Source organism: Pocillopora damicornis, chromosome 2 (assembly GCF_964200805.1).
Source record: "Pocillopora damicornis chromosome 2, jaPocDami1.2, whole genome shotgun sequence".
NCBI classification, from domain to species: domain Eukaryota; kingdom Metazoa; phylum Cnidaria; class Anthozoa; order Scleractinia; family Pocilloporidae; genus Pocillopora; species Pocillopora damicornis.
The window spans coordinates 36,492,631-36,516,310 of NC_142671.1; the positions used below are offsets into that span (position 1 = coordinate 36,492,631).

At 38.5% G+C, this 23,680-nt stretch overlaps 3 protein-coding genes and 1 long non-coding RNA gene across 5 annotated transcripts; 1 reads left to right on the forward strand and 3 right to left on the reverse strand.

Moving 5' to 3' along the window:
- Positions 1 to 68: 68 nt before the first annotated feature.
- Positions 69 to 905, forward strand: LOC149051105 (uncharacterized). Its single transcript, XR_016183713.1, has 2 exons — positions 69 to 201; positions 694 to 905. It is a non-coding gene; the product is annotated as an uncharacterized LOC149051105 (long non-coding RNA).
- LOC113685585 (actin-binding LIM protein 1) lies at positions 814 to 12,203 on the reverse strand. The gene is made up of 16 exons (XM_027203117.2): positions 12,053 to 12,203; positions 11,824 to 11,928; positions 9,172 to 9,355; positions 8,601 to 8,710; positions 8,319 to 8,445; positions 7,871 to 7,964; positions 7,292 to 7,379; positions 6,807 to 6,874; positions 6,220 to 6,250; positions 5,495 to 5,625; positions 5,080 to 5,134; positions 4,677 to 4,717; positions 4,247 to 4,277; positions 3,927 to 3,985; positions 3,360 to 3,431; positions 814 to 2,915 (listed from the first exon to the last, which is right to left on the reverse strand). Exons 1-16 carry the CDS (start codon positions 12,054 to 12,056, stop codon positions 2,802 to 2,804), a joined length of 1,314 nt encoding a protein of 437 aa, XP_027058918.2. The 5' UTR covers positions 12,057 to 12,203; the 3' UTR covers positions 814 to 2,801.
- Positions 12,204 to 13,552: 1,349 nt separating this feature from the next.
- On the reverse strand, positions 13,553 to 19,860 carry LOC113685551 (serine protease 27). The gene is made up of 8 exons (XM_089196634.1): positions 19,619 to 19,860; positions 18,800 to 18,847; positions 18,128 to 18,241; positions 16,620 to 16,730; positions 15,991 to 16,050; positions 15,075 to 15,290; positions 14,197 to 14,444; positions 13,553 to 13,941 (listed from the first exon to the last, which is right to left on the reverse strand). Exons 1-8 carry the CDS (start codon positions 19,713 to 19,715, stop codon positions 13,648 to 13,650), a joined length of 1,188 nt encoding a protein of 395 aa, XP_089052760.1. The 5' UTR covers positions 19,716 to 19,860; the 3' UTR covers positions 13,553 to 13,647.
- Positions 19,861 to 23,341, reverse strand: LOC113685580 (uncharacterized). 2 transcript variants are annotated; one of them, XM_089196636.1, is made up of 3 exons: positions 23,193 to 23,341; positions 21,679 to 22,059; positions 19,861 to 20,115 (listed from the first exon to the last, which is right to left on the reverse strand). In XM_089196636.1, exons 1-3 carry the CDS (start codon positions 23,295 to 23,297, stop codon positions 19,987 to 19,989), a joined length of 615 nt encoding a protein of 204 aa, XP_089052762.1. In that variant the 5' UTR covers positions 23,298 to 23,341; the 3' UTR covers positions 19,861 to 19,986. The 2 variants fall into 2 exon arrangements, with proteins under 2 accessions (XP_089052762.1, XP_027058911.2); XM_027203110.2 differs by lacking the exon at positions 19,861 to 20,115 and having other exon boundaries at positions 20,773 to 22,059.
- Between the last annotated feature and the right edge of the window lie 339 nt (positions 23,342 to 23,680).

A 23,680-nucleotide genomic window follows, 5' to 3' on the forward strand; every position in this document is an offset into this window, starting at 1 on the left:
TAACTTCAAAGTACACCTCGTTGATCCAATGTTGACGTGGTTTCAACAAAGGTCAGTTAATCACCGATGGTTTACGACCGCCTATAAGACATCTTAATTACCACCGTGTTTTCAGCCCGCGAGCACACTCTTTTGTTTGGTTTTCGCCGTCTGACGGTCTCTTCTCCGGGCACAGCTACCTACTACGCCATCGGCAGCCGCGTATGTTAACTGTTATTGAAACCTCGGATGTTGCTCTTAATTTAAAAGTTTGCGCTCACGAAAATCGAACCCTGCTGGGAAAGAAAAGTTTTTCCATAGTAAATTTCAGTATAGGAGTTATCTCATACAGCAGGTGGCACTTATTAGCATTCCCATAATATTCATAATGGACAAACGGAATCTAATTCTGTTTGAGGCCCATGAAAGTAAGCCGGAAGATTGCCATGTAAAGAAATTTTTAGCGAAAGTACTCAAATTAGGCAGCCTTCTACACATTTTAGTTCAAGTGAGATCTCGGAAAGCGCTTCGATGTTTGGATTTGTAAACGGTAAAACTCCGTTTTAGAATTCACGTCGAGTTTACTTAATAAACGAATGATTCGTAATATGCATTGAGAGAAATTCTGCTTCGTTGTTGTAATCCATGTTTGAACAATGTTCTGCACCGTATCTGCGGTTTAATGCTGTTTGTTTGTTTTTTTTTTTGAGACAGATGAAGTACAAGACACGAATTCCTTTCGCTTTGTCCCTGAAAAATGTGCGGACATTCCTACGTTTGCGTCGACGTTCATGACTGGATAAAATACGCTGTCAATTAAAAAGTAAAGCCATGTAAAAAATTCAAGTGTATTTATTCAACATTATTGTACTCTTTATTAAATCAGCTGTAGAGCTATGACGATATTAAAATTATTGAATCTGTTAAAATTATTCATTTATAACTACTTTGCGTCACTATTATTGATTCAAAGATATAATAAGAGTTTCTAGCTGAGTATAAGCTGTACGTTATTTTCTTATTTTCACTATAATTGCGCTATAGCTAAATTTCACCAATACAGTTATTCAATTAAAAGCTTCCCAAAATTACACAATTATACTGCATTACTTAAAAACTATTCCCAACAAAAAGTCTCCTATATGATCTTGCTGAATAGGGAATTCTAAAAAATAGCGTTGAAGCAATTGTAGAAGTTTTGAAAGTAAAAGTTATTACAATCTTGAATTAAAATTACTTTAATGGCGTACGTAGAGAGAAACAGTTCACTTGAACGAAACAGCACAGAAATCTTTAGAATTGGAATCAAATTTGTAACGTGTTAAATCATTGAAAACGATCACACATGTCTCAGGTAACTAACCAAATTAAATTGGTTAAAAGGGTTTGAACCATCCTTCAGAAATGGCGACGAAAAATGTAGCTATTGAATTGAAATAACGGGAAATTTGTGGTAGCATCTACAAAATGCACTCTTGTTATTTGAAAACTTCCACTCTTTTCTCAAGGTGTTGTTTAGCCGAGATAAACAATTTTGATTTTCCAAACTTACAGACATTTGTGACTGGTAGCCTGCGTGACAGACTGAAGTTCAGTTAACAGAGATAAAAGATAAGGTCTGTAACGCATGCTAAGTAGCTAGGAGTGTTGGCGGCCAGTTTTCCTGTCGTATTAACATTTGTAAAAGAGTGGATATGTGTTTAATTTTAACCACCATTTTTAATAATAAATTTCTTGGCCTTTTTACCGGCTCACGAGCCATATATAAAATACATCCCTAGAAGTACCAACCATTATTTCTAGATGACCTTTTCTAATTTCAAATCCACTTATGTAACGTGATTTAAGGTAAATTCTTTAATGTTTCTTAATTAAATTTTTCATATATTTCTTTTACTAAAAATGCGTGAATTTGTGAAACAATTGGACTACCGCCCGCGATTGACAATCTACCTTAAAATTTAGATGTGACTCTAATTTAATTGATTTTCATGTCGGGGAACTAGCATCTGAGAAACTGATCTTTGCACAATTGTTGCCCAGAAACGTAACAACTGAGTACACGCGCCGTTCTACGATTGGAAAGAAACTCGCACGCCCAACAACTCTTCAAAATAAGTTTCACTGACCTAGAATTGTCACCTTACCTATTTGTAAACGCGTAATGCTTAAACTTCTGGTCATTTACCTGAAATAATCCAGAATGGGTGGAGATAAACTCTTCAGTTTAAGAACGTAAAATGGTAAATCTTGGTTCACAAGTCGAAAACAAATAACTCCAAGAAACATTTAGTTTTTTAGTTGAAAGAGTAGCACATCTCGGGAAAAGCAATTTGATTCAAATAATCGAGGAGGAGGAAGTTTTCCATCCAGAACATATCTGGCCGAGAAATCTTTCACTTAAGTTTGAAGATTTCCTTCTACATCGACTCTGATATCATAACTTTGTAAACATTTTCAAAAGAAGTTGTAACATTCTTCAAATGTACCCATGCGTCACAAATTCTTTTCATTCTGAGCAAATGAAGCGCCTTTGCATTGAGTGTCGTAAAACCGAATCAAAGTAATCCCAACGGCCAATCAGAGCAAAGCGCAGCCTAAAGCGCGGGAAAACGCGGACGAACAAGCCGCGACTGGTTTAGCCTTGCACCTGATTGATTGAAAACGTGGCGCGATTTTTCTGAACCAATCACATGGCGATTTGAAGCAAAACCAATGCAGAGTCGAATTATTTCCGACAATCGATTGAAACTTGCTCTTTGTAGAGAATACAGCTTAGAAGCTGTGACATCCAAAATAAATGGTGTGGAAACAGACCATATCTAAAACAACAGAACTTCTTTCTTGCGAGACACTTGTTTCCAGGCTGGCAGCTTGTAAAACTCTTCTCTCGACATTGTAAACACTTCACGGAATTCCTCATCGGTGAGATACGTCTGAAAAAATACAACGTTAAGATAAAGAATTCTGAAAAACCACAAATCAAAAGCTTTCAATCTTCAAAGTAAACTAAAACAAGGAAAGATCCATATTTGACGACGGATGACAAATTAATTTTTAAACAAACATTTTGTATGCGACTTTCATGAACTACCAAAGTTTCGACTGAACTCAACATAAATTTGCAAATTTGGTTACGTGAGAAAGTCTTATCTAAGTATGTGACGTTGGAGTGCAATTTCACCTAGAAAACGAAAAAATTGCCTTAGGTAACCGTCAAAATGTTTTTAAATATATGCCAAATTTTGTGATTTCGAGTTTTTGACGTTCAGAGTACGGAGTAGAAATAAAAGCATCAAGACCAACACAATTGTTGCGACATGCTTGTTTTCTTTGTTGTTGTCGATGCGGCTTACCTAACAACATATTGAAATGCTCACCTCGAGTTTCGTCTTATCCGCTTCTCGTGGCAACTTGTAGTTTGTCGTTTTGAGATCTTTATAAGCGTAAATCTATGAACAGGGAAAACAAAACGAAATAAATCAATCAGTGAGTTACACTTAATTTTGTGGTCTGATCGTCCGAGTGAGGGACTGGGTACTCCTAAGAAGGACGTTGTCGAGTGTAGTGACTGACGTTTCCAAAGCCTTTTGGCGGAAGTCATCGTCAGAGTTAAGTGAAAAGTTGTTGTCAGTCGAATGTTATATGTCCGGCCCGTGTAAACTGTTTGATCAGTTTTACCATGATTTTATCGCCTATTAGACTCAGGTAGCGCAAGTCGATCGTTCCTGGACATCTGTTGTGATGCCAAAGAAAATTATTCACGAAATTTACGCAACAAACGAGCCGAACACAACGACCCGACATTACTTTCGTATCTAGGCTGAGTTTCTTTTTTGTCTCTGTGCAAAAAGATGAACGGATTACACCTTAGTCAAGCGCCCTCCACGTCACGAAATCGTGCCCGGTTCCACGCCCTTCCCTCTCATTTTACCAATACCACTTACCTGAGGTTTTTTGTCGACACTTCTCTCGAATTCTGCCATATCTAACGAGTCTTGCGAACCTAAAAAAAAATAATTCGGGTGGTCATTGGAGTATATCGAGAGACCTTCGGGGGCAATCAGCGTATATCAAGAAACCTTCGGTTGTTAATTGGTATGTTCGGAGTTTATAGCTTTTTGTCTCACTTTCCCGTTTCATGAAAAAGAGTGACACTTCATTTTTTGACCAATAAGAAATGACCGCGCTTTGGCTCATGAGAAACAACAGTCACTTTTCAATTGTTAAGGGAGGAGTCGGTGGCGCAACACATGCATATACTTACCTATTCTCCGTGGTGATTCACTCAGACTTGCCTTGAAATAAAAATGAAATCAAGCAGTGATTGAAGAGATACAGACAACAGGCACCACATTAGGCTTATACTGCTAGAATCTCAGCAATAAAAATAAAAACAAAAACAAAAAAAAAAACAGCAGCAACGATAAATTTAGTTAACAAAGTGAATTAGGCTTACGCTGCTAGAATCTCAGCAATAAAAACAGCAACAGACCACCATTAATTTAAGTATAAAAAGTGCTGACAATTTAAAAACTCAAACTGTACTTTAAAAAACGAGAGGTAACTGCAAAACTAAGAAGAAAAACTACCAAAACATTCAAAATAAAATTACTTTCACCTTCCGAAGATAGGTGAGCTTATCTGACTAAGCTTGATACAAAAGTGCAACCAATGCAATTAAAATGCGTTCCTACCTCTTGCCTGGCAGTGATCTCTCTGTATGAACTGCTGTTATCTAGATGCAGGGGTAAAAATAACAAGTTTGTAAAACCGTGACCCTTGGCCCTCAAAAAACAAAGTTTAAAAACTTACTGTAACTTAGTTCAGGATCTACCATAAATGCTCCAAGGAAGAGCAAAAAAATTTCGAGCTCACTGCCACTACCCTTTAAACCCTATCATTTCCTTCTTGTCTTCGAGTATACGCGGCGTTCTTATGAATGGGAGCAGCGTTTATTCCAGGACGGTGTGACGTCTTTTAACTTCTATCAGCGGCGTTTAGTTGAGTAACTAGGGCATTGCAATAACAGTCACGGGGTTCATGTGCATCCATTTTTACAGTTCATGATAATACGATATTAACAGTTCCAATACTTACAGGCTCCAGTGTCTTTGTTCGAGGTATAACTTGACTGATACCGGGATTGTTCCACCTAAAGAAATATTAAGGTCTTTAATTTCATTTTTAACCCTCTCAATCCTGAATTCTAAAATCCATACTTTTTCCTACAATGTATCTGCCAGACATTTCTTTAAATGTTAGTTCCGAAAATTAGACAATTGGACCCAGTAACTGATGATTTTTCTTTATTCCCATAACTTGTCTAAATGACAGTCTACGGATACTGAAAGGAGAAATCATTCGTTAGTTACCCCTTACTTGACCAAGATCAGAGCTTAGGAAAATTTTATTTGTTTTACATAAAGCCAAGTCTGGCATTTACTTATAATGATGGACATGGTTTCTACGGACTGGTATATACTTCATGTAACATTCTTGTTCAACCTCCCACCTGTTCTGCTCTCCAAGTCGCCACTGGCTTGTAAGTTTGTTCTTCTTTCTGAGGCGAGTACTTCGCTTTCCATTCTGATACGCGACTTGCTGAAGTTCTTGTGGGAGGGGAGGGACGGGGAGCTTCCTCCTCTACAAAATGTACCACAAAAATTAGTTGATAAACTTGGAAATATACGAAAGATACTTAACATTATTATTACACGATTATGCCATTTCACCATGTTAAGGTAGCATAACGCAACGAACTTTTGATTATTGATTTTTCTGCTTGTCGTAACGAACACTTCATTTTTTTGTTTATTTTTTTATACTCAAATGGAAAAAGGTGACGGTTTGCCTAATCAAACTTGAATGACTTATGTTAAAGAATACATGCGAAAATAGATAGCCATGCATGATAGTTCGGAAATGGTGGCTAACTTGTAATATCACATAGAGAGCACATTTTGATTGAGTGTCGTAAAACCAAAATTACAGTTGTCACAACAGCCAATCAGAAGAGAGGAAACTATCGCGAGAAGCCAATGAGAACTCGTTGTACAAACAAGCAAACTGCCCAAAGCGCGGGAAAAACGCGGGCGACCAAGTCGCGATTGCTTTTAAGTTTTTAAACTGATTCGTTAAGGAACTGGCGCGAGTTTTCTGGACCAATCACAGAACGACATGAAGCAGAACCAAAGCATATCATGGATTACATCTCATAGAAACAATTCAAGCCCTTACCAGGGTACTGATATCCATTGCGTGGACCTCCCTAGGAAAAAAAGATGAAGAAATTAGGTTGGGTTAAAGAAAGATGTTACACGTCTTGTCACGAGCGTGGGACACAGAAGAAAAAAACAAAAGAAACAAACAAAAAAAAAACCTTAGTACCGACGAGGGCTCGAACCCCAGATTTGCGGATTTCTGCACGCGGATGCTCTACTACGGAGCTGCAGAGAGTCTTAAGGTGAGTCATACCATTAACCAGGAGTATAACCAATTCTCAAGGAGCGCTATCCCACCGCAGGCACCCCGCTCCCCCACGTATTTTGCTAAGTTTTCCTGATACTCACTCATACTCATACTTGCTTGTCCAAGAACACAACACAATAATCCATGGTTAAGCTTAATTTTTGAAACCTTCGTTCAGAAGTCCAGTAGGCTGCACACTTGCATCTCCCACCAAAAAAAAATTTAAACAGTTTATTTTTTATCTCGCACTGACTTACTAGAAATCATAAATTGCAACCGTTGTAACAATAACCGAAAGAATTTAAGTTACGTTTCTGTAAAGCATGTTTGTGATTTAGTTTAGATAAGTAACTCACAGAGTCTGTTTCCAGTTCACCATTCTGAGCTGCTGCAAAGCTACAATCCGGATGCCAAATTTCAGATCCTGTAAACAAATTTGAGATAGATCATCATCTGTTCACACAATGGGCCTCATCATATGAGCAAAGAGAACTTGACTGGCTTAGTCTTCGAGATCTTTTCTGATTATTTTCTCATTTCAAAACCAGTGTGAGACAAGAATGAGTTGTCAGCCTGACTGTGACTAAATGTTTGGTAACTTTACAACAAAATCACCCCATCCCACCCCACTGATGTGGATGAAACTTGAAAGCCTGCCCCTTGATCACCCTGAGTAGGTTGAAGTCTCAGTTTAGAAATAGGCTGAAATTCTGCAAATGTGTATCAACCAAAATTAAAATTGATCACAATTACTGGGTCAGCTCACTCACAGGACTCATAAAAAGAATCCTCAAGATAATGGATTGATTTTGGCTATAAAGCTTTCACAATAGATCCTTACCTTGCAAAAACATCTCTTGACCCTCACCAAACACTCCATGACACCTTGCACAGCGTGAGCAATGAGGGTGATAATGTTTTTCACCAGCCTGAAACAAACAAATCAGCCAGCATTTTTAATTTTAGAAAAAAATAACTGAGGAATAGGGCCACAAGAAGAGGGGAGAGGGGAGGGGGGAGGAGGGAGGGGGCAGGGGGGAGGAGGGAGGGGGCAGGGGGGAGGAGGGAGGGGGCAGGGGGGAGGGGGAAACAGAATGGGGACTGAGAATAGGAAAAGAGAGCTGCACTAATGGTCCAAGGCTAATCAGTTAGGGAATAACTATCTGATGGCCCTCCACAAAATACTCAACAACTATCATCTGATTAAAGGAATACAAAACAATTTGTGAATCTTGTACAGTGAAGTATAGCTTTTTCAAACATAAAATTTGTAATCCATCTTTATCTCATCCATCTTTGAAGCCAGCATCCCCCCCTGCCCTGGTTTATTCTGACCCCTGCCTCTTGTCATTGTTCAATTCTAACCCCTTAGACATGTGTTTACCCAACAAATTTGAACATGGCTGCATAGCTACTTTACCTGTAGGACCTTTCCAATGATATATCCACCACAGCCAGCACAAGTCACACCAAACTCTGCTTGATAATCTTTCTCACAGTAAGGCTTTCCATCCCTAAAAATAACAAAAAAACAACATACTTGTAGACCTCCCATCCATCACAATTTAGTAACCAAAGAGAAGAAGTTATCCCAAGAAATGTAAAGAAGATGGTATGTCCAAGAATTGGGGACTCACTGGGAAAAAAATGTCACCTTTCCTTATGTGTTGGATTATCAACTGCTACAGGGCTGAGTTAAAGTGTTTCCAGTTGCAATGGTTGATCTCCATAGAACACAACTTATGACAAAACAGATTGACTCTAAACCTTGAGGCTCAGCACTGTATACAATTAAGTAACAACAGCCTGGTTCAATTTTTCAGGAAACTCCTGAAAATAAAATAGATATTATATGTGATTGAACTAACCTGCCCATGTACTCTCCAGCCAGCAAGCAGCCACATTTTGTACATGTAAAGCACCAAAGATGCCATTGTGTCTCCAGAGCTAACAATGACTGGCCACTGCGAATATCTTCTCCACAACCTGCACACCCTAAAGAGAAATTCACAGCATTAAAAATCAGAGGAAAACTAATTATCCCATAAATGTATACAAAGCAGTTTAAATTCAGTCTGACATCTTGGTATAAAATTTTTCTAAACTGCTTTGACTTAACTTTCCTTACCACAATTTTCAGTTGAACTTACTATCAAGTTTGCGTACTCTTGAATCGTTGTTTATCTCCTTTGAATTGCACTGTTGGCAGAGGTAATGGTTACCCTTAGCAACAACTTTCTCTCCTGGAGGAAATGGATTTCTACAACAAATGCAAAAGATGGTGTTTGAATACATTGAATACATGGAAGAGATGGTGTGTCAGAGTAGTCTAAAGAAATATAGTTATATTTGACATCAAATGAAGGATTGCATGAACAGGTAGAGTGTATTGTTTTATTATATTTGAAATATATTGTGATTACTATAATCTAAGGGGAGACATTTGCAATAGAAACCATAATTTTTTTGTCCACAACTGCAAAATAGGTTGGTTGTTATGGCACCAACACCACCATGAGATTTTTGTTCTCATACTTGCCATCATCTGATTTTGTTAATCACTCATATGATTACAGACTGAATTGAACTCCAATCAGTCTTACCATTACTAATATACCCTCATGCTTAACAATCACTGTTACTTTGTTTTAAATTTAAATGGTCCCAGTTAAAGGTTGTTTTTCAAGTATAAATAATAAAGAACATTAAAAAAAACCTCACCTGCAACCAGTGCAAACAAAGCAGCGCAAATGATATGCATTATTACCAATGTTGATTCCTTCTCCTTCCACAAATAGATGACAAATGAAGCATTTTGTGCCAAAGCGTTCCTGGAAGTCTTCAGGACAGTAATACTGGTTGCTTTCCACAAAAAATCCAATATTTTCCAAGTCCTTGCCACACACTGTTTTAATCAAATCAGAATGTTATCTCAATTGTTTTCATGATGAAGTGGTAGTAGAACTTGATAGTTATAACATTGAATTTTTGTATGGCAAATAATGGATGCATGTATCTCTAGTTGGGCAAATATCAACTTGTATTTGCATCAGCTGAGAAGGTTTTTGTGAAGCCATTTCTATTATTGATTAGAAAAAAAAAACAAAATATAATATACCATCAGAATGTAATATACCATCTTTCCATCAAACAAATTATAGTGGGTAAACCTTTGAGTGCAGTTGTTTGTCTGCTTCAAAGTATCATTTACAATCAAATGGAAGAAACATGGTCAAATAAATTAACAGCAGCTACACTCAAGGATTGCTGATTGAAAAATATAGAGGGCAGCAAATATAAGCTCATATTTGTGACTACAGAGGAGGTTTCATCAAAGCCATTTCTTTCCTGGCTCGAGCAAATGCTTCACCATTTCACTCACCAGTTCTGTGTGTATTTTGTTTTTTTTTTCAAGACAGTGCTTCTGGTTTTAATTTAGCTCATTAGGATCAGTTACATGCTAATTTCCAGATTGCAGTGATGCGCAACTAATTGGGGGGTGCTTTGCTTTTCAACAGCCTCTTTGGGCTGGCATCTTTTTGCTTTTCCCTACCCCCCTCCACCCACCACCTATATCTCCAAATCAAACATGGTGGGTTGAATAAATGATTGCAAGCTTCTTAACATTAACTTGCCCTTGTAAGACACTTACACTACAGGCTGAATTGGTTATTAAACAAGGTAATTATGTCCCAGATTATAAGAATACCAAATGGGGCCAATATCTTCCAATTAAAATTATTTGCTTGATGAAAGTGGTTTTACTGTATGGGTGACTGGTCAGGCCAAATAAAAAAAGAATGTTAGAATTTGGAAACCAGTCTAGCCTTTGGCCATAGGAAGTGACAAAGAATTCACTCAGGCTGCCAACCTTCTGGCAAAGCATCTAAATTTGCACTCAATTGCATAGAAATAAACCTTAGAAATCTTCATTTCACACCAATGAATCTAAGCATAATTATACTCTTTTCTTTTAGAAAAACGTGCACTGTTGTTTTTTTTTTTTTAATGTTTAAGGCATGAAAAATTCCCTTAATTATTCTCTCCACACGAATCATTTTGTCTTCAATGACAAGCCTTCAAAAGAGTCGGAACATACAAAGAGAATTTTGATAAGAAATGTCTCTCTCACTGACACATATTTGCAATTGCTTAAAATTTTGCAATAGCAAAAAACCTTGTAAAAAGCCTTGTGTTTGCACCTGTTGTTTTTTTTAATAAAAAACAATCAGGTCTGGAAGTCTGCTTCACAATCTGCACAAGGGACTCAACATAACTATCTCTCCTTCCCTATGGAACTGTTATCTTTCCTGCTTTGTTATTCAATCATTCCTTTCATCAAATGATTGATTAATCGATCAAGGTCTAGTGAAGACAATATCACTTGTGGCTTAATTAATTCTAAAAGATAGTGATATCAAATTACGACTAAATATTTATACTTTTATTTAATGGTTTAACTTATGGTTCGAAGCTAGGGTTCTTACTATCATTTCAGTAAATCTAATTGACGACTTTTTTCACTAAAAGGTTTACTTCTGGATTTTCGAGAATCGAATTTTCGCCAGATATTCCATAGTTTGGAAACAATGAAGCTATTAACATTCGTTAAACCGTTAATATGCATTTCTCGGACCAGTTAACACGAACGTTAAACTTTTAGTTCAGCTTGTCTACACAAACTGGCACAGGCTCCAACACACTTAAAATTAACGACGAACTAAAAACGGCGAACAAATAATTACAATGTATTTAACAACGCTTAATGGTGCCAAACAATACCTGTAGTTTTATTTTGTTAGCTTTGATGGTGGAAATATAAACAACGACTTGAGTTACATATGAATATGATGAATAATAATGAGCGCCCTTGCCAACGTTTCGTGCAATTTTCAATAGAGAAAATTCGATTTCATTGCCTTTTTACCTTAGGTCAAGATCTTGAAATGAAAAGTACAGCGGATCGGAAAATAAGGCGTCACATCTGATAATCGCCTTTAAAAGATTTACCACTCAGACGCTAGCCATTTGATTATTTATTTAAATATCAATTTGCCATACGAACCTTTTAAGACAATTTTTAAAGCAAGTAGTCATGTCAGGCCTTATGTGGTATCCGCAGGCACATATCGACGACAAACACTAAACGGTCATACGCGGTAGATACCTTAATTTCTGGACGAAACATATCAAATATTCTAATCCCGGAAAACAGTTGTTTGAACCGCCACAGATCGTCCATTTTTAAGACAAAAAAATGACGTGAATTTCAAACATGCAAATTTCTGTGCCGAATGAATAGCGATGACACGCGATACGCGATTGTAAGCAAAAATTACGCTCCAAATCTGCGTTCGTTTCTGTTTTACTTACCCAAGCAAACCAGGCAGTCGGCATGAAAAAGCTGATCGTTCACTCGCAGCGATTCACCTGCGCAAACCTTCCTACATCGAAAACAGCGAAGCGAGGATTCCCTGTCTAAAAGATAAAGCACATCAGAAAGAAAACAACTCGAAATGCTCTGAGCTCTAAACTTTAAAATCGCAAAGTATTCGAGGATTGTAAAAATTAATTATTGGCTTTGATTTGCGATCTCACTTACCCATTGATGTTTTGATGTTATAATTCCTCTATAGGACAAACCCTGTGTATTTCTAAGAACACAATAAAATGTTATTAAACAAAGACAGCACGAGCGAGCCGTCGGCGGTCGTTCAATTTCAAATCCACCCCCAAATATACCATCCACAATGCCTTTCAGTCCTCAAGCGGAAACTACCCACCCGGCATATTTTGCGCGCTTGATAAGATTATTCGAGTTCCTTTCAGATCACGTAGTCAACAATCACAACGATTTTAGCCTCAAGACTCAAGCAAATTTTCGGCGGATTGATTCACTGTCAGTTGATTTTCCGTCTTGCATCAACTAAGTAAAGGAGTAAGCCTTAAATAAATCCGCTAGGATGTTGCTTGGTACATTTTTTTCTCAGGTAATTCGCTAGGATCTTTTCTCTTTTCACGTTTATTCAAGTATTTTTCCCACTTTCACAACGGAGCGGAGCCGCACTTTAATTACGTGACATCAACGCAACAGGATAATTGCGGTTGGCGCAAAGCAGAATGTGCGTTTGAAAATAGTGGAAAACAAGGCGTATTATAGTTTCTGCAAAAACGAACGTAGTTTTCTTTAAAGTGTACTGAATAGAATCAAAACGCTTTGGATTCGTCGAGGGGCAATCAATTCTACTTATCTTTGTAAGGCGGAGATGGAGTAAAAGATAACGAAAAAGGAAATTGGATTAAAAAACAAGGCAAATTGAAGAAATGAGGTCGAGATTGATTCCTTACTCGTTGTGGAAACCACATTTTTTTGCCTTTGAGACCTTTGTATACAATCAAGTTCCATAGCTTCCTAGAACGTTTAAGAGACCTGCACATAGGTGAGGTTCAAGAAAACGAAATTGTTATTTTTGTTTTTGGTAGTTTTGGTAGCTGGCTAATTATTTCATTCGCAAATAATTATTGAAATAAAATTCAAAGTTACTTTTCGTGGATGAGTGACGAATTAAACTTTACAGGTTAACTGCAGTTAAAATCAGGGAGTTTGGCCAAAAATAAGATGAATCATTTAATTGACTGAGAAAACGTATCGAAGTCAAAAGAGTCAAAACCACAGCAGCAGGAGTGCCGTGCGGTAGCGGACCACAGAGTGAATCTGATCCGAAGATGTACCATCGCAGTCGTGGAATTCCATTCAATCGCAGCTGAGCGCCACAGAGTATAGGTTCAATCGAACTCATCACCTGAAGAAGACTACCAGTAAGTCGAAACGTCACGATCTACATCCGAAGTGACCACATCAAAAGAGAAAAAACGATTACAATTCTCTTTTGAAAGTGTTATTTACCACGATGACTAACTAAAACCTGTTTTACGATATGTGAGTTGAGCTATCAACGGGCCTCAAATAGAACCTGTGAGTTCCAGGAAAGAGAGATTCACGTTATATCCATTTACGTTTATGAAGATCTGTGACTTAAGAAAATTTGTTTGATTCGATTTCCAAGCTCCTTAAATCCTATATAGTAAATACACCATTGGATAGCCTTGTATTTTTAACCGTTTTATTCTCGATAGTTAATAAAAAACAAAGGAGAACAATATTTCGTGTTCACATTTCTAATCGATTTTTAACGATTATACTTTGTTGATGGTCTGTTGCACCCAGAACTTGAGATCCATCATATCAGCGTACACTCCATATCTTCCTTTGCGCGCGCATCCCTGTCCCCAGCTGATGACACCCATAAGATACCACTTGTCGTTCCTCACGCAGACTAGCGGCCCTCCACTATCTCCTTGGCATGCGTCAATTTTTCCCTCACTGTAGCCTGCACAACGCATGCGCGTTGATATTTTGTATCCCAAGTCGTCGTACCCCTCTTGACAGGTTTCACGAGACACGAGAGGAACTTTCGCTTGCTGCAAAATCTGGAAATGGTGAGTAACACAAATGTTGAAAGTATGATAGTTAATTGATTACATAGTTGTTCTGAATTCGACTTTGTCACAGAAAGCCCTCATCTAAAATTTTTGTCCGAACGATTTTCAGCCAATTTTGTTGTTATTCAGCCTGGAATTCGCCTTGCACATCTTTCTACTAAACGACTGAGATATGTTCACAAGTTATTCATCGTAACATCGGCATGTTATTACGCTGGATGGACTAGTCTGTTTATCACAAACCTGCGCAATATTTCCATCCTCAGAGGTGTAGCCCCACCCAGTTACATAACAATTCGTTCCAGCATCGAAGTCCGATTTAGCTAAGCACACAGGCCTCACGTGATTGTTGTACTTAATGGGGTTCTTCAGTTTGACCAGTGCCACATCGTAGTCATGATTTGCAATCCTGTTATATTTGGGATGTGTGATGATCTCCTCAATTGTCGTATTTTGTTCAAATCCGTCCACTGCGTTAAGGTCATGTTCACCTTAAAGATTAGAATTAATGTCAGTATCTGGGCAACTGCGAACCTACCCCTCCCCTTTACCCAAAAACAGTCAACTGATAGCAACTTGGCGTTAATGTTGGGTTAGAGGAGGGGTTGGTGCGCAAATGCTCTGATACTAACATTAATCCTGAGATAATGATAGAAAAGAATTGCACTGCAAAAAAATAAATGGAAGTAACTTCTGGATCCTTTTAGTTGTCTCTTCTTTTCGGGGTGGTCCGTCGCGCCAATTAAAAAGAAAAAGATCAGTGAAAAAAATTGATGTCAGCGCGTTGCGACGATATCTGGAAGTAAGGCGCTCTAAGAGAGTTCCGCAGGGCGCTCAAACTGATTTTTTTTGTTCGCGCGACAGACTTCGCCGAAAAGGGGGGAATGCTCATAGTCTAGGATCATTTCCCCTTTTCCCACCGACAGGATTGATCAGAACTAATTGTCGTTCTCAAGCTTATATGAAGAACTGTACGAGATAATGATCCAACAAAGGTGACCACCTATTGCTAATAGCTCGCTAGAACCCAGTCATTTGTGCTGTTTGGGTAGAAACACTGTTAGACAGCAAATCCAGTGTCCTAACCCGACAAAATGAAAATGAAAACAAATCTCCTCTACCTGCAACAATGCTGTACTTCTTGGGGTCATCGTCATTACCAAAGCAATGAGCAGCGGTAACTATCCAATGCGGGGTCACTATTGAGCCACCACACCAGTGAGGGCCAGGATGTCCCTTGTAGTCCATCGTCACCTGCCATGGCCAAGCCCCGGGCCTTGCGTTTGTGCCGCCCACAATTCTGCTACCGACCGCTTTCCTGCCACATTCCACGCTTCCTAGGTAAGGGAAAAGTGCAATGTTTATTTTCTCGCCTAGAGATCATCTGAGGAAGAGTTCGTTTGTTTCCCGTGAAACTGAAAAGGACCAGAGAGAGAACTTAACATCGCGTGTCAAGATGGTGGAATGTAGAGAAATTTGACTTCCCAGTGGTTGAGATTCGATCCTCAGCCATCTGCTGAACATTCTGTGACAGGATCGTAAATCCTAAGGAGTTGGTCGCCTTCGTTCCAATAAGCGCCCTCCCTTCAAGGTTTTTATTTTTATCAAGCGCCCCCATCCTAATAAGCAACCTTATTCTCTTTCAGTGATAGCACTGTTAAAATACATCTGCATTGAGATCAAGCGTGGTTCACCCTCCTTTAATTACTCTCCTAAAGCCTCATTGCCAAAACAGTGGTCTTGCCGTTCCTGTTCTTATTCCTTTTCAAATAAACATCAAGGCTTTGTTTTCCACATTTTGCTGTTCCTCAAAAAAAAAATAAAAAAATAAAAAATAAAACCAAAAAATTAAAGAAGGGCACCCTATCCCTAATAGGCGCCCTGTTTCGAATAAGTACCCTCCCTAGAGGTACCACAGGGAATTAGGCGCCCCGGGTGTTAAATCAAATCATTCCGGTAACTAAAGATCGATCACGGGGGTGGACTGGGGAACACATGAAACTGTTGGCTGTTGTGACATTTGAACTGTCATCTTACCCTGGTCAATAGGCTGCTCTGTACGAGGAATCGTTGTCGGTGGTATAGTTGGTGGTGTGACTAGAAATTGAAGAAAACGAACGAAAGATAAATATATTGAACCTGAGAATCTTTTCATGGTAAGGTGCTGAGCAGGAAAGCTTTTTTATGTGATACTGGTCGCCAAGAAACGTCACGCCATATAAAAATGGTGACACAAAATCTATCGTGCAGTTATTGCTTAATGTCAGAAAAAAAATAAATAAGGATTTGCTTCCGCAAGGATTCACTTCAACCTCAGTGCTAACGCGCAAAATCCCAGCAGTTACCGTTAACTGAGTACTTTACACTCACTCTAAAGTATTCGGCTAAAGCAGCCATGAGAGCCTTTCAGTATTCTTCACCATTTGGTCAACAGCTGAGAGTTCACCCGGTCATTTAACTGTAGCTTGAAGAGACCTCTTTATCGTTGAGCCTCTCTGTTTATCCAGTAAGCTTATTATACGTAGTACCCACAATAACGTGAACTATTTGCTTGCTTTGGGTCTAGAGTTCAAAAGTAACCTGGCTAATACCCAGTTTGTTCATTTATGTGCTTGTTTGTTTGTTTGTTCAATAACTCGAAGTGATCTATAATTTGCCGTTCATACCTACGCACACCACACAGGTTCTTGCACAGAAGCGCCTCACTGAGCTTCCAATAACAGGGTCGTTACATCGATTCTTGATTACGTGGCAGTAGGAAACACGGTCGAAACATGCTGTGAAGAGGAAACAACGATAAGTTCTCAAAGGTATCCAGTCGCTTCGTATGCACTTTCGTTTTATACTCGAAGTCAGTCGATTCGTACCCAGTTTGAGTCGTAAATTAGCCACCGTAAAGGGTAACAAAATTGACGTTTCGAGCGTTAGCCCTTCGTCAGGGCTCTGACGAAGGGCTAACGCTCGACACGTCAGCTTTTTTACCCTTTACGGCGGCTAATTTACGTTTTTAACTCAGTTGTTAACACTAAATTACCTGTTATACTCTCCCACCGACGCAGCACCACAGTTACTTTAGAAACGTATCCCCTTTATCCAGTTTGAGTCGATAATGATATTTAAGATAAGAAACTGGCCTTATTTTAAACATACTTAACAAGGAAAACATACTTTATTGATATGTCAGTTGAGTCGTTTCGTACGGTACAAAACGACTCAACAGACTGGATACGAATGGTCCTGGCTTGGTGCGAAACGACTGGGTACGAAACGACTGCATGGTAACCTAAAAGTCTCATGAGAATATATAGCTGAAAAATATGGTATTAGCCTTGCAGCTGCGACAAATTTGAAAGTAACGGGACGGTATGAATTCGAACTGGTGAGGAGCAACTTGAAAGGAGTAAACTGTCAGGGGAGTATTACCCTATGGACAATCTCAGACTGAGGCACACTCTAGAATAGACAACTTATAAAGTGAAAGTAATGAGGATGTCGTGCTTGGAACTGTTGGAAGTTACCATTTTTGGAGACCATGAGGTATTTAGGGAAAGTTTTAAAGGAAAAGTTATGAAAATGTGCCGCTTGAAACTGTCGGGAGGATGCATGCCATTTGATAGAGACAGCTTGTCAATGAAGACAACTTCAAAAGTAGCGGATCATTTGGTAGGGGATGCTTAATGATCTGAAAAATTTGCATTGATACCCTTTGAAGACCTGACTTAGAGCTGAGATGACTAGAAAATGATACTGTAGAAAGCCTTTGAAGAACAACGTATGTAACTGGAAGGCTCTTGCAATTACCATAGGTGAATATTTTATTTGGTGGTGACTTGAGAAAAGATCTTCCCGATTCCCTTCGTGAGAACAGTGAGCACCCTTCAAGAAATAACGTCTGTAGAATTCTTACTCTGTTGAGCTATTCTTTATACGATATGTTCTGTCACCTTTACCAGATACACGTTTGCTGTGTCATATACCTCCTAAGTTGTGCATTTTTCTAAGGGTATCTTCTATTTTCCTTCTTTCCCGGGAATTTTCGATGATACGCCTTTAAACAGGAGCTCTGTTCTCTATCTCTAGTGACTCTGGGAAGGAGTAACTTAAACAAAGACATATAATTCAAGTAGATTTCAAGGACGCCAGCGTTTAAAGCCCTTGAATGACCAAAAATTACCTTTCTGACAGAGGTCACAGGTCTTCTTACAATTGACTTTCACGAAGTCTGAATAGTCTTCGTGTTTACAGTAAGGCTTGTAGACGTGACAATAGTTGATCAAATCTTTGCAAACTGTGAAGAAACAAGGAAAATCAAGATAATTACTTCTTTTCACCCGAGAAAATCTTGCAGTTACTGTTCACGACAAAGCGTGAGCATTTTGGACAACAAAGTTCCTTTTTGGTATTCGTTGCCCCTTTGGGAGGGTAGGTGCCGGCTGTACACAGTCTAGATATCAGTTTAGACTGTTAGATCATACCAGTTTTCCGTGTTTGTTGCCGGGCGCAGAAATGAGCATTGAGAACCTAAATCAAACTAAGTAAGTCGCTGCGTGAGAGTACGCGATTGTGTCGCGCGCATGCGCAGGATGTAATCCTTTGCTGTTAATAAATACTTAATTTATATCAGCGTTTGCATCTAGCTTTCATCTGGGAAATATGTTATTTCACTGTGTATCCTGCATGTAGCGATTTATCTCTTTAAGCCTGTTTTATTTAACACGTATTCAAATCGATCGCTGACGGCTCCTACTCTGAGCAAATGTGTTTCTTGTACACATATTAATAATATTCTTCCAGTCTAAGAGAAGCAAAACAGAATTTAGACTGGCGTTCAATTATACGTGCAGACCTGCTCTCTTGGTCCTTAAGTTGTTTTCATCATCGGAGGTCTTTAACTCTGCCGAATAAAGAAACAATAATGAATACCTCACGAAATAATATTGACACGTTTTCTGTGTGAATGTTAGTGTTTGAATAAGATATTTACATGAATCAATTGTTCTTTCCTGACCCTCCTTAAATAAAGCAGAGCAAACGAAACCCCCGTTTAGTTTGTGTCAGCAATCGACCATTGAAAAATTTTTTGACATCCTCGTCGGGATAACAAAAGAGGAGATACATTGTTTGGATAAATTTGGCCATTGTCTTTTTCTCTTCTTACTTAGGTTAAAACATTAACAAAGCTTTTGCTTGTTCGTGGTACGAGTCGGACGAGAGGCGAGGAGTGAAAAAACGGAAGACGCCTTTATTTTTTTCGAGTTTACTATAAGCTCCAGATGATAAAAACAAAACCTCATTGGTCTGTTAAACGATAATTTGGGCTCATTCGACCTCGCCAACCTTGGGCTCTTATCTCTCAACAAGTAACTAATTTAGTTTCACGATAAAAATCTGTATTTCAGAAACGTAAGCTTCACAACTAACCTGTCTGAAGTTCATGAATACGTTTTGAGGCAGAACGGATTAACAATAAAGAAAGACTATAAAATCTCAATCTGCTCCTATCAATTACCAGTTTTTATGTGGCATATTCTTCTCTGAAATTCTTTTTTGAGTTTGAGGCCTTTGGCTCAACTCCGATGGCATCCATACGAAAAGGACCAGGGCAAAATGCTACGAGAAGGCACTACAATACGTTTATAGTTTGTCAGCTAAGTTGGTGACCTACCATGCTCAATTACTCCATGCTGTAGCCTCATCTCTCTTTCTTGGCTGAAGTAAGTACAGTAAACGAGGAAGATCAGAGATGAAATTGAAAACAACATTTTGCATGTTACCTCTCTGTGCTACACTGGTGAATTTTTTCAGAAGATTAAAACACTATAACTTCATAAAAGTCTCCGTTCAAATACACTCAAATCTCGCAGATTTTCTATTAAAGGCGTGCAACGTTAAATAAAATGTTGCCAGTGTTTGAAAATGAAAGATGTTTCCATTATTAAAGACAAACAGGCAGTTGATTTTGTGTATAGAGCTGCCAAAAAAGTCAAACAGAAATTCCCGATTACACATTCAAATGTGTGTTTTGGCGGCCTTCTACCTGCGCAACTGAAGATTTTTCATTTGATTGTAAAGTGTGGTTCTCTGAAAAAAACTTAAGTCGGTGACATTGAGTGGCTTCTCAACAAACTGACCGGAAGCGTGGGACGTCAAGTACGGACCTATCTGTCAATCAAGGAAGTGAAATGAGTGGTTAATCGTTAACGTTCTGTAGAATTATGAGAGATTTTATCACGTTTGCGTAACAAGTTCTTCATCTTATTCTTGGCAGTTATTTTTAATCGAATATAAATTTTTCATTCCATAAAAGAATGAGGAAAGTTCCGTTTATGTATGAAATATTATGCTGATAATATGTTTTTGGGCCTTAAGAATTGGCTAAATGTGCATGACTAATATTGAAATTTTTGATCTTAATGCTCCTACTTTTACAAATACGCGATTCCATTTAATATTTGATTTCAAATTTCAAAGATGGAATAATGTAAGTCAAACAAACTGTTGTGTGACATTTACACAATTAAAACAAGTTAATTCAACGCAATTGTCTTGATCAAAGCACTGTTGGGAAAACTTTCGATCATGAAAACAAAGAGCGGTTATTAATAAAACCTTAATTCCCAACATTACCGCTTCTTTCATTTGTTTACATTGTACTTTTAGCAGCAAAATGCCTCTTTATACACAGTGATCGATCGAATTTCTCTCGTGAGCCGAAGGAAGGGAGGGGGGGTGTACTTTCCACGATGGGTTTTAAATAGGGTTGCTTCACCCGAAAGAGGAACCACATTCTGTAGGCGCTTTAAAATTTTTCCTTTAAGAAACAATGATAATGATGTCTTTATTATTTTTTCACAGGATAAAATTACACATCCTGTGCTACAAAACAGTTGTCTAAAGAATATATTCTCAAAACCGCTAAAAGGCGAGCCAAAAATCGCCTCGTTAATCGCATCTCCTACATTATATTTAAATGTTAGTCGTATTTACAAGGGAAGACAAAGGAAGAAATTGCACGCTTAGCATTGAGTTTCGGGTGCACACACTGTCTTGCATCAAAGGCATGTTTTGGAAGAGAATTGGTAGTATCCGTGGGTAGAGGGAACAATTCTACCTTAGTTAGTGGCTCTACTATCCCCGTGCATTTCATGTATGCAACTCTTCATGTGACCGAAGCATCGTACGTGCAGTTTGCGCTTAGATTAAAAGACCTTGGAATACTTACTTACCATCCAAACCTACTCATTAATAGTACTATGAACTTTTTTGACTTGGCCTATCTCACTTAACTTGCGATGATAAAAAAAAATGATCAACTACGCCCTTATGATAACTAATGTTCATTTAGTAACTAAAATACTTGACGTACACATAACAGTTCAGTTTATGGACTGTAAAGTATAACAACTGAAACAACGGCTGTCCAACGATCAGTATCATGAAAACCACTGTTGAAGAAAGAGGGTCGTCTATTCTGTTCACAAAGCGAGGAAGCTCGGGGACACGCTCATCGACAAGTACAAAGTAGTACATAAGAACGACTAGGACGTATGTTAATGAAAACACATACGAATAAATAAAATGAAGCAATCTGATTGGTGCAAAACTGAAAATTGCCTCAGCAACCATGAAAATAGTGATGGACAGGAACTTAGCAAATTCTAATACGTTAAATTGTTCTTCCAGTGTGACATAACAAAGGATGACAACTAATATGCTGTTTCCTACCAGAGTTTGTAAGACCCAGAGTACTGCATGGTAACACGGTAATCTTTCTTCGCGACGCGGGAGTTCTATGTGCGACTCGTCTTCCTCGTTTGCGGTCCATAGCAGCTCGGATTCATTCTCGCGTTCATCTTCAGCAAAGTAGCTTTTTTCTGTTTTCTTAGGGATTTCTTTGTTCTCTTCACCTTTGCATGTTTTAACAGCGTAGTAGATCAGGAGGAATGTGGCGAGAACGAAATATAGGCAACTTAACGAGATACTCCAGTTATCCAACTGCAACAACCATAAATAGCTAGGCGTGGCAAACGTACTTTCCACAGTGATAATCACAGACCACGCGGTAATAACCAGACGATATATGATAAACAACGATGGTGGAAACCACTGGAAAAGATTCAAGAAAAATGAATTGTTATTGCAAATTGAAACTTTCTGTATAAAACTAAAGGAATATTGTCCGCTATCTACCGCAGGTTTACATTCTCGACAACAATTGTCGGATCTCATCGTGAGAGCCGATCGAATCCGAAGAGCTGTCGGGTCGCAGCTCTGCCAGAGACACCTCGTTTCCTTTCATTTTACGTCAAACTGTAAGGATCTCTGATTGGTTCAAACGCGAGCGGGGAATCTGACACACAAGAGGCATGCCAAAGCGTATAGAAATCATTCAAGCGTGATAAAAAACATCCATTTCCTTCCTGCGCTATCGTCTGCATCTTTATGGCTTTCCAGTGATAAGATTAGTTATTCGGTTGCCTATGACGTGTGTTCGAATTTGGTAAAAAAAAAAAAAAAAAAAAAAAGAATTGAAGAATGGAAAAAAGAGTACTTTCCGTTCCTGGAGAATTTTCGGCTCTCTTTGTCTTGAACATTATCGAGAACAATGAAAGAAATCACATGCACAAATAAATCCGTAGAAATGTCGAAGGCTGTCTTGATTTCTTCGAGATTCGGTTAGACTACATCAGCATACGAATTTAATAAAACAGCGAGCCTGAAAAATACTCTCGACCAAAAGATTTCGAACTACGCAGCTTAAGGTTATTGGAAGGATTTTATGTAAATTTCCAGTTTTAGAACATTCTATACTAGCCTAGTAAACTAGAAGGTGAGAATCAGGGAATGTCACCAAATTGTCGATTGAAACAAGAATTCCTCGACCGCTGAAACTACTTCGCTAAATGAATTACCGAACACTTGATCAGAAAGAATGCGTGTCTAAAACATTTGCAGTCAACAATTCCCTCAAAGCTACAACTCAAGGGACCTACTCACAGTCTGGAATCTCTCTCTTTACTTTACTCACTATGGATAGTGCAATAATTGAACTAAAAATCTGACAATTCGTTTTTAAAAGCAAACTATAAAAGGGAAATAGAGAGCATATCAAAACTTTTTAAATAATTGTGGAGTCCACACTGAACAATCCTGAAACCTCCCTGATGTAATTAAAATCGATTTCGCTTTCAAGTTGCATGCAATTGTTTGTCTGTTTTCAACCTACTGTACAAACTCACCGGTGATTCGGCAAATAGCTCTGGACTTGAAAACCACAGGAAAAGGCTTTTGACTCGAAATTCCTCAGTCAATACAATTCTTAACCACTTTCTGAAGTCAGCCATCGTTGGGAGTTTCTAGTTAAGTGAATCATAGAAGCGTTGATGTTCACGTTATGCATATTAGGATGAAGATTGGCAGGGAGATTGAAAGTTGATAAAAGAACTCTACGCTCGACTGAAGTCAACACAAACGAGACTTGGGAACTCATGAGAGAAAAAAAAGAATATTTAATTAGCGGTCTTTTAACTAACTTGGCAGCTGAAAGCCATATCTATACGTTGAAATCGAGAAATTTCGTCTAGGTTTACTCATGAAAGGAGTCTTGTAACTTTGTAGAGGTTTACTGACAAAGACTAATTCTATCACAGACTTTGCCGCGTTAAATTCCCAGCTGTTCAGTTTAAATACCCTTCAAATGCTCAAGCTTGAATGAGCATTCAATTTA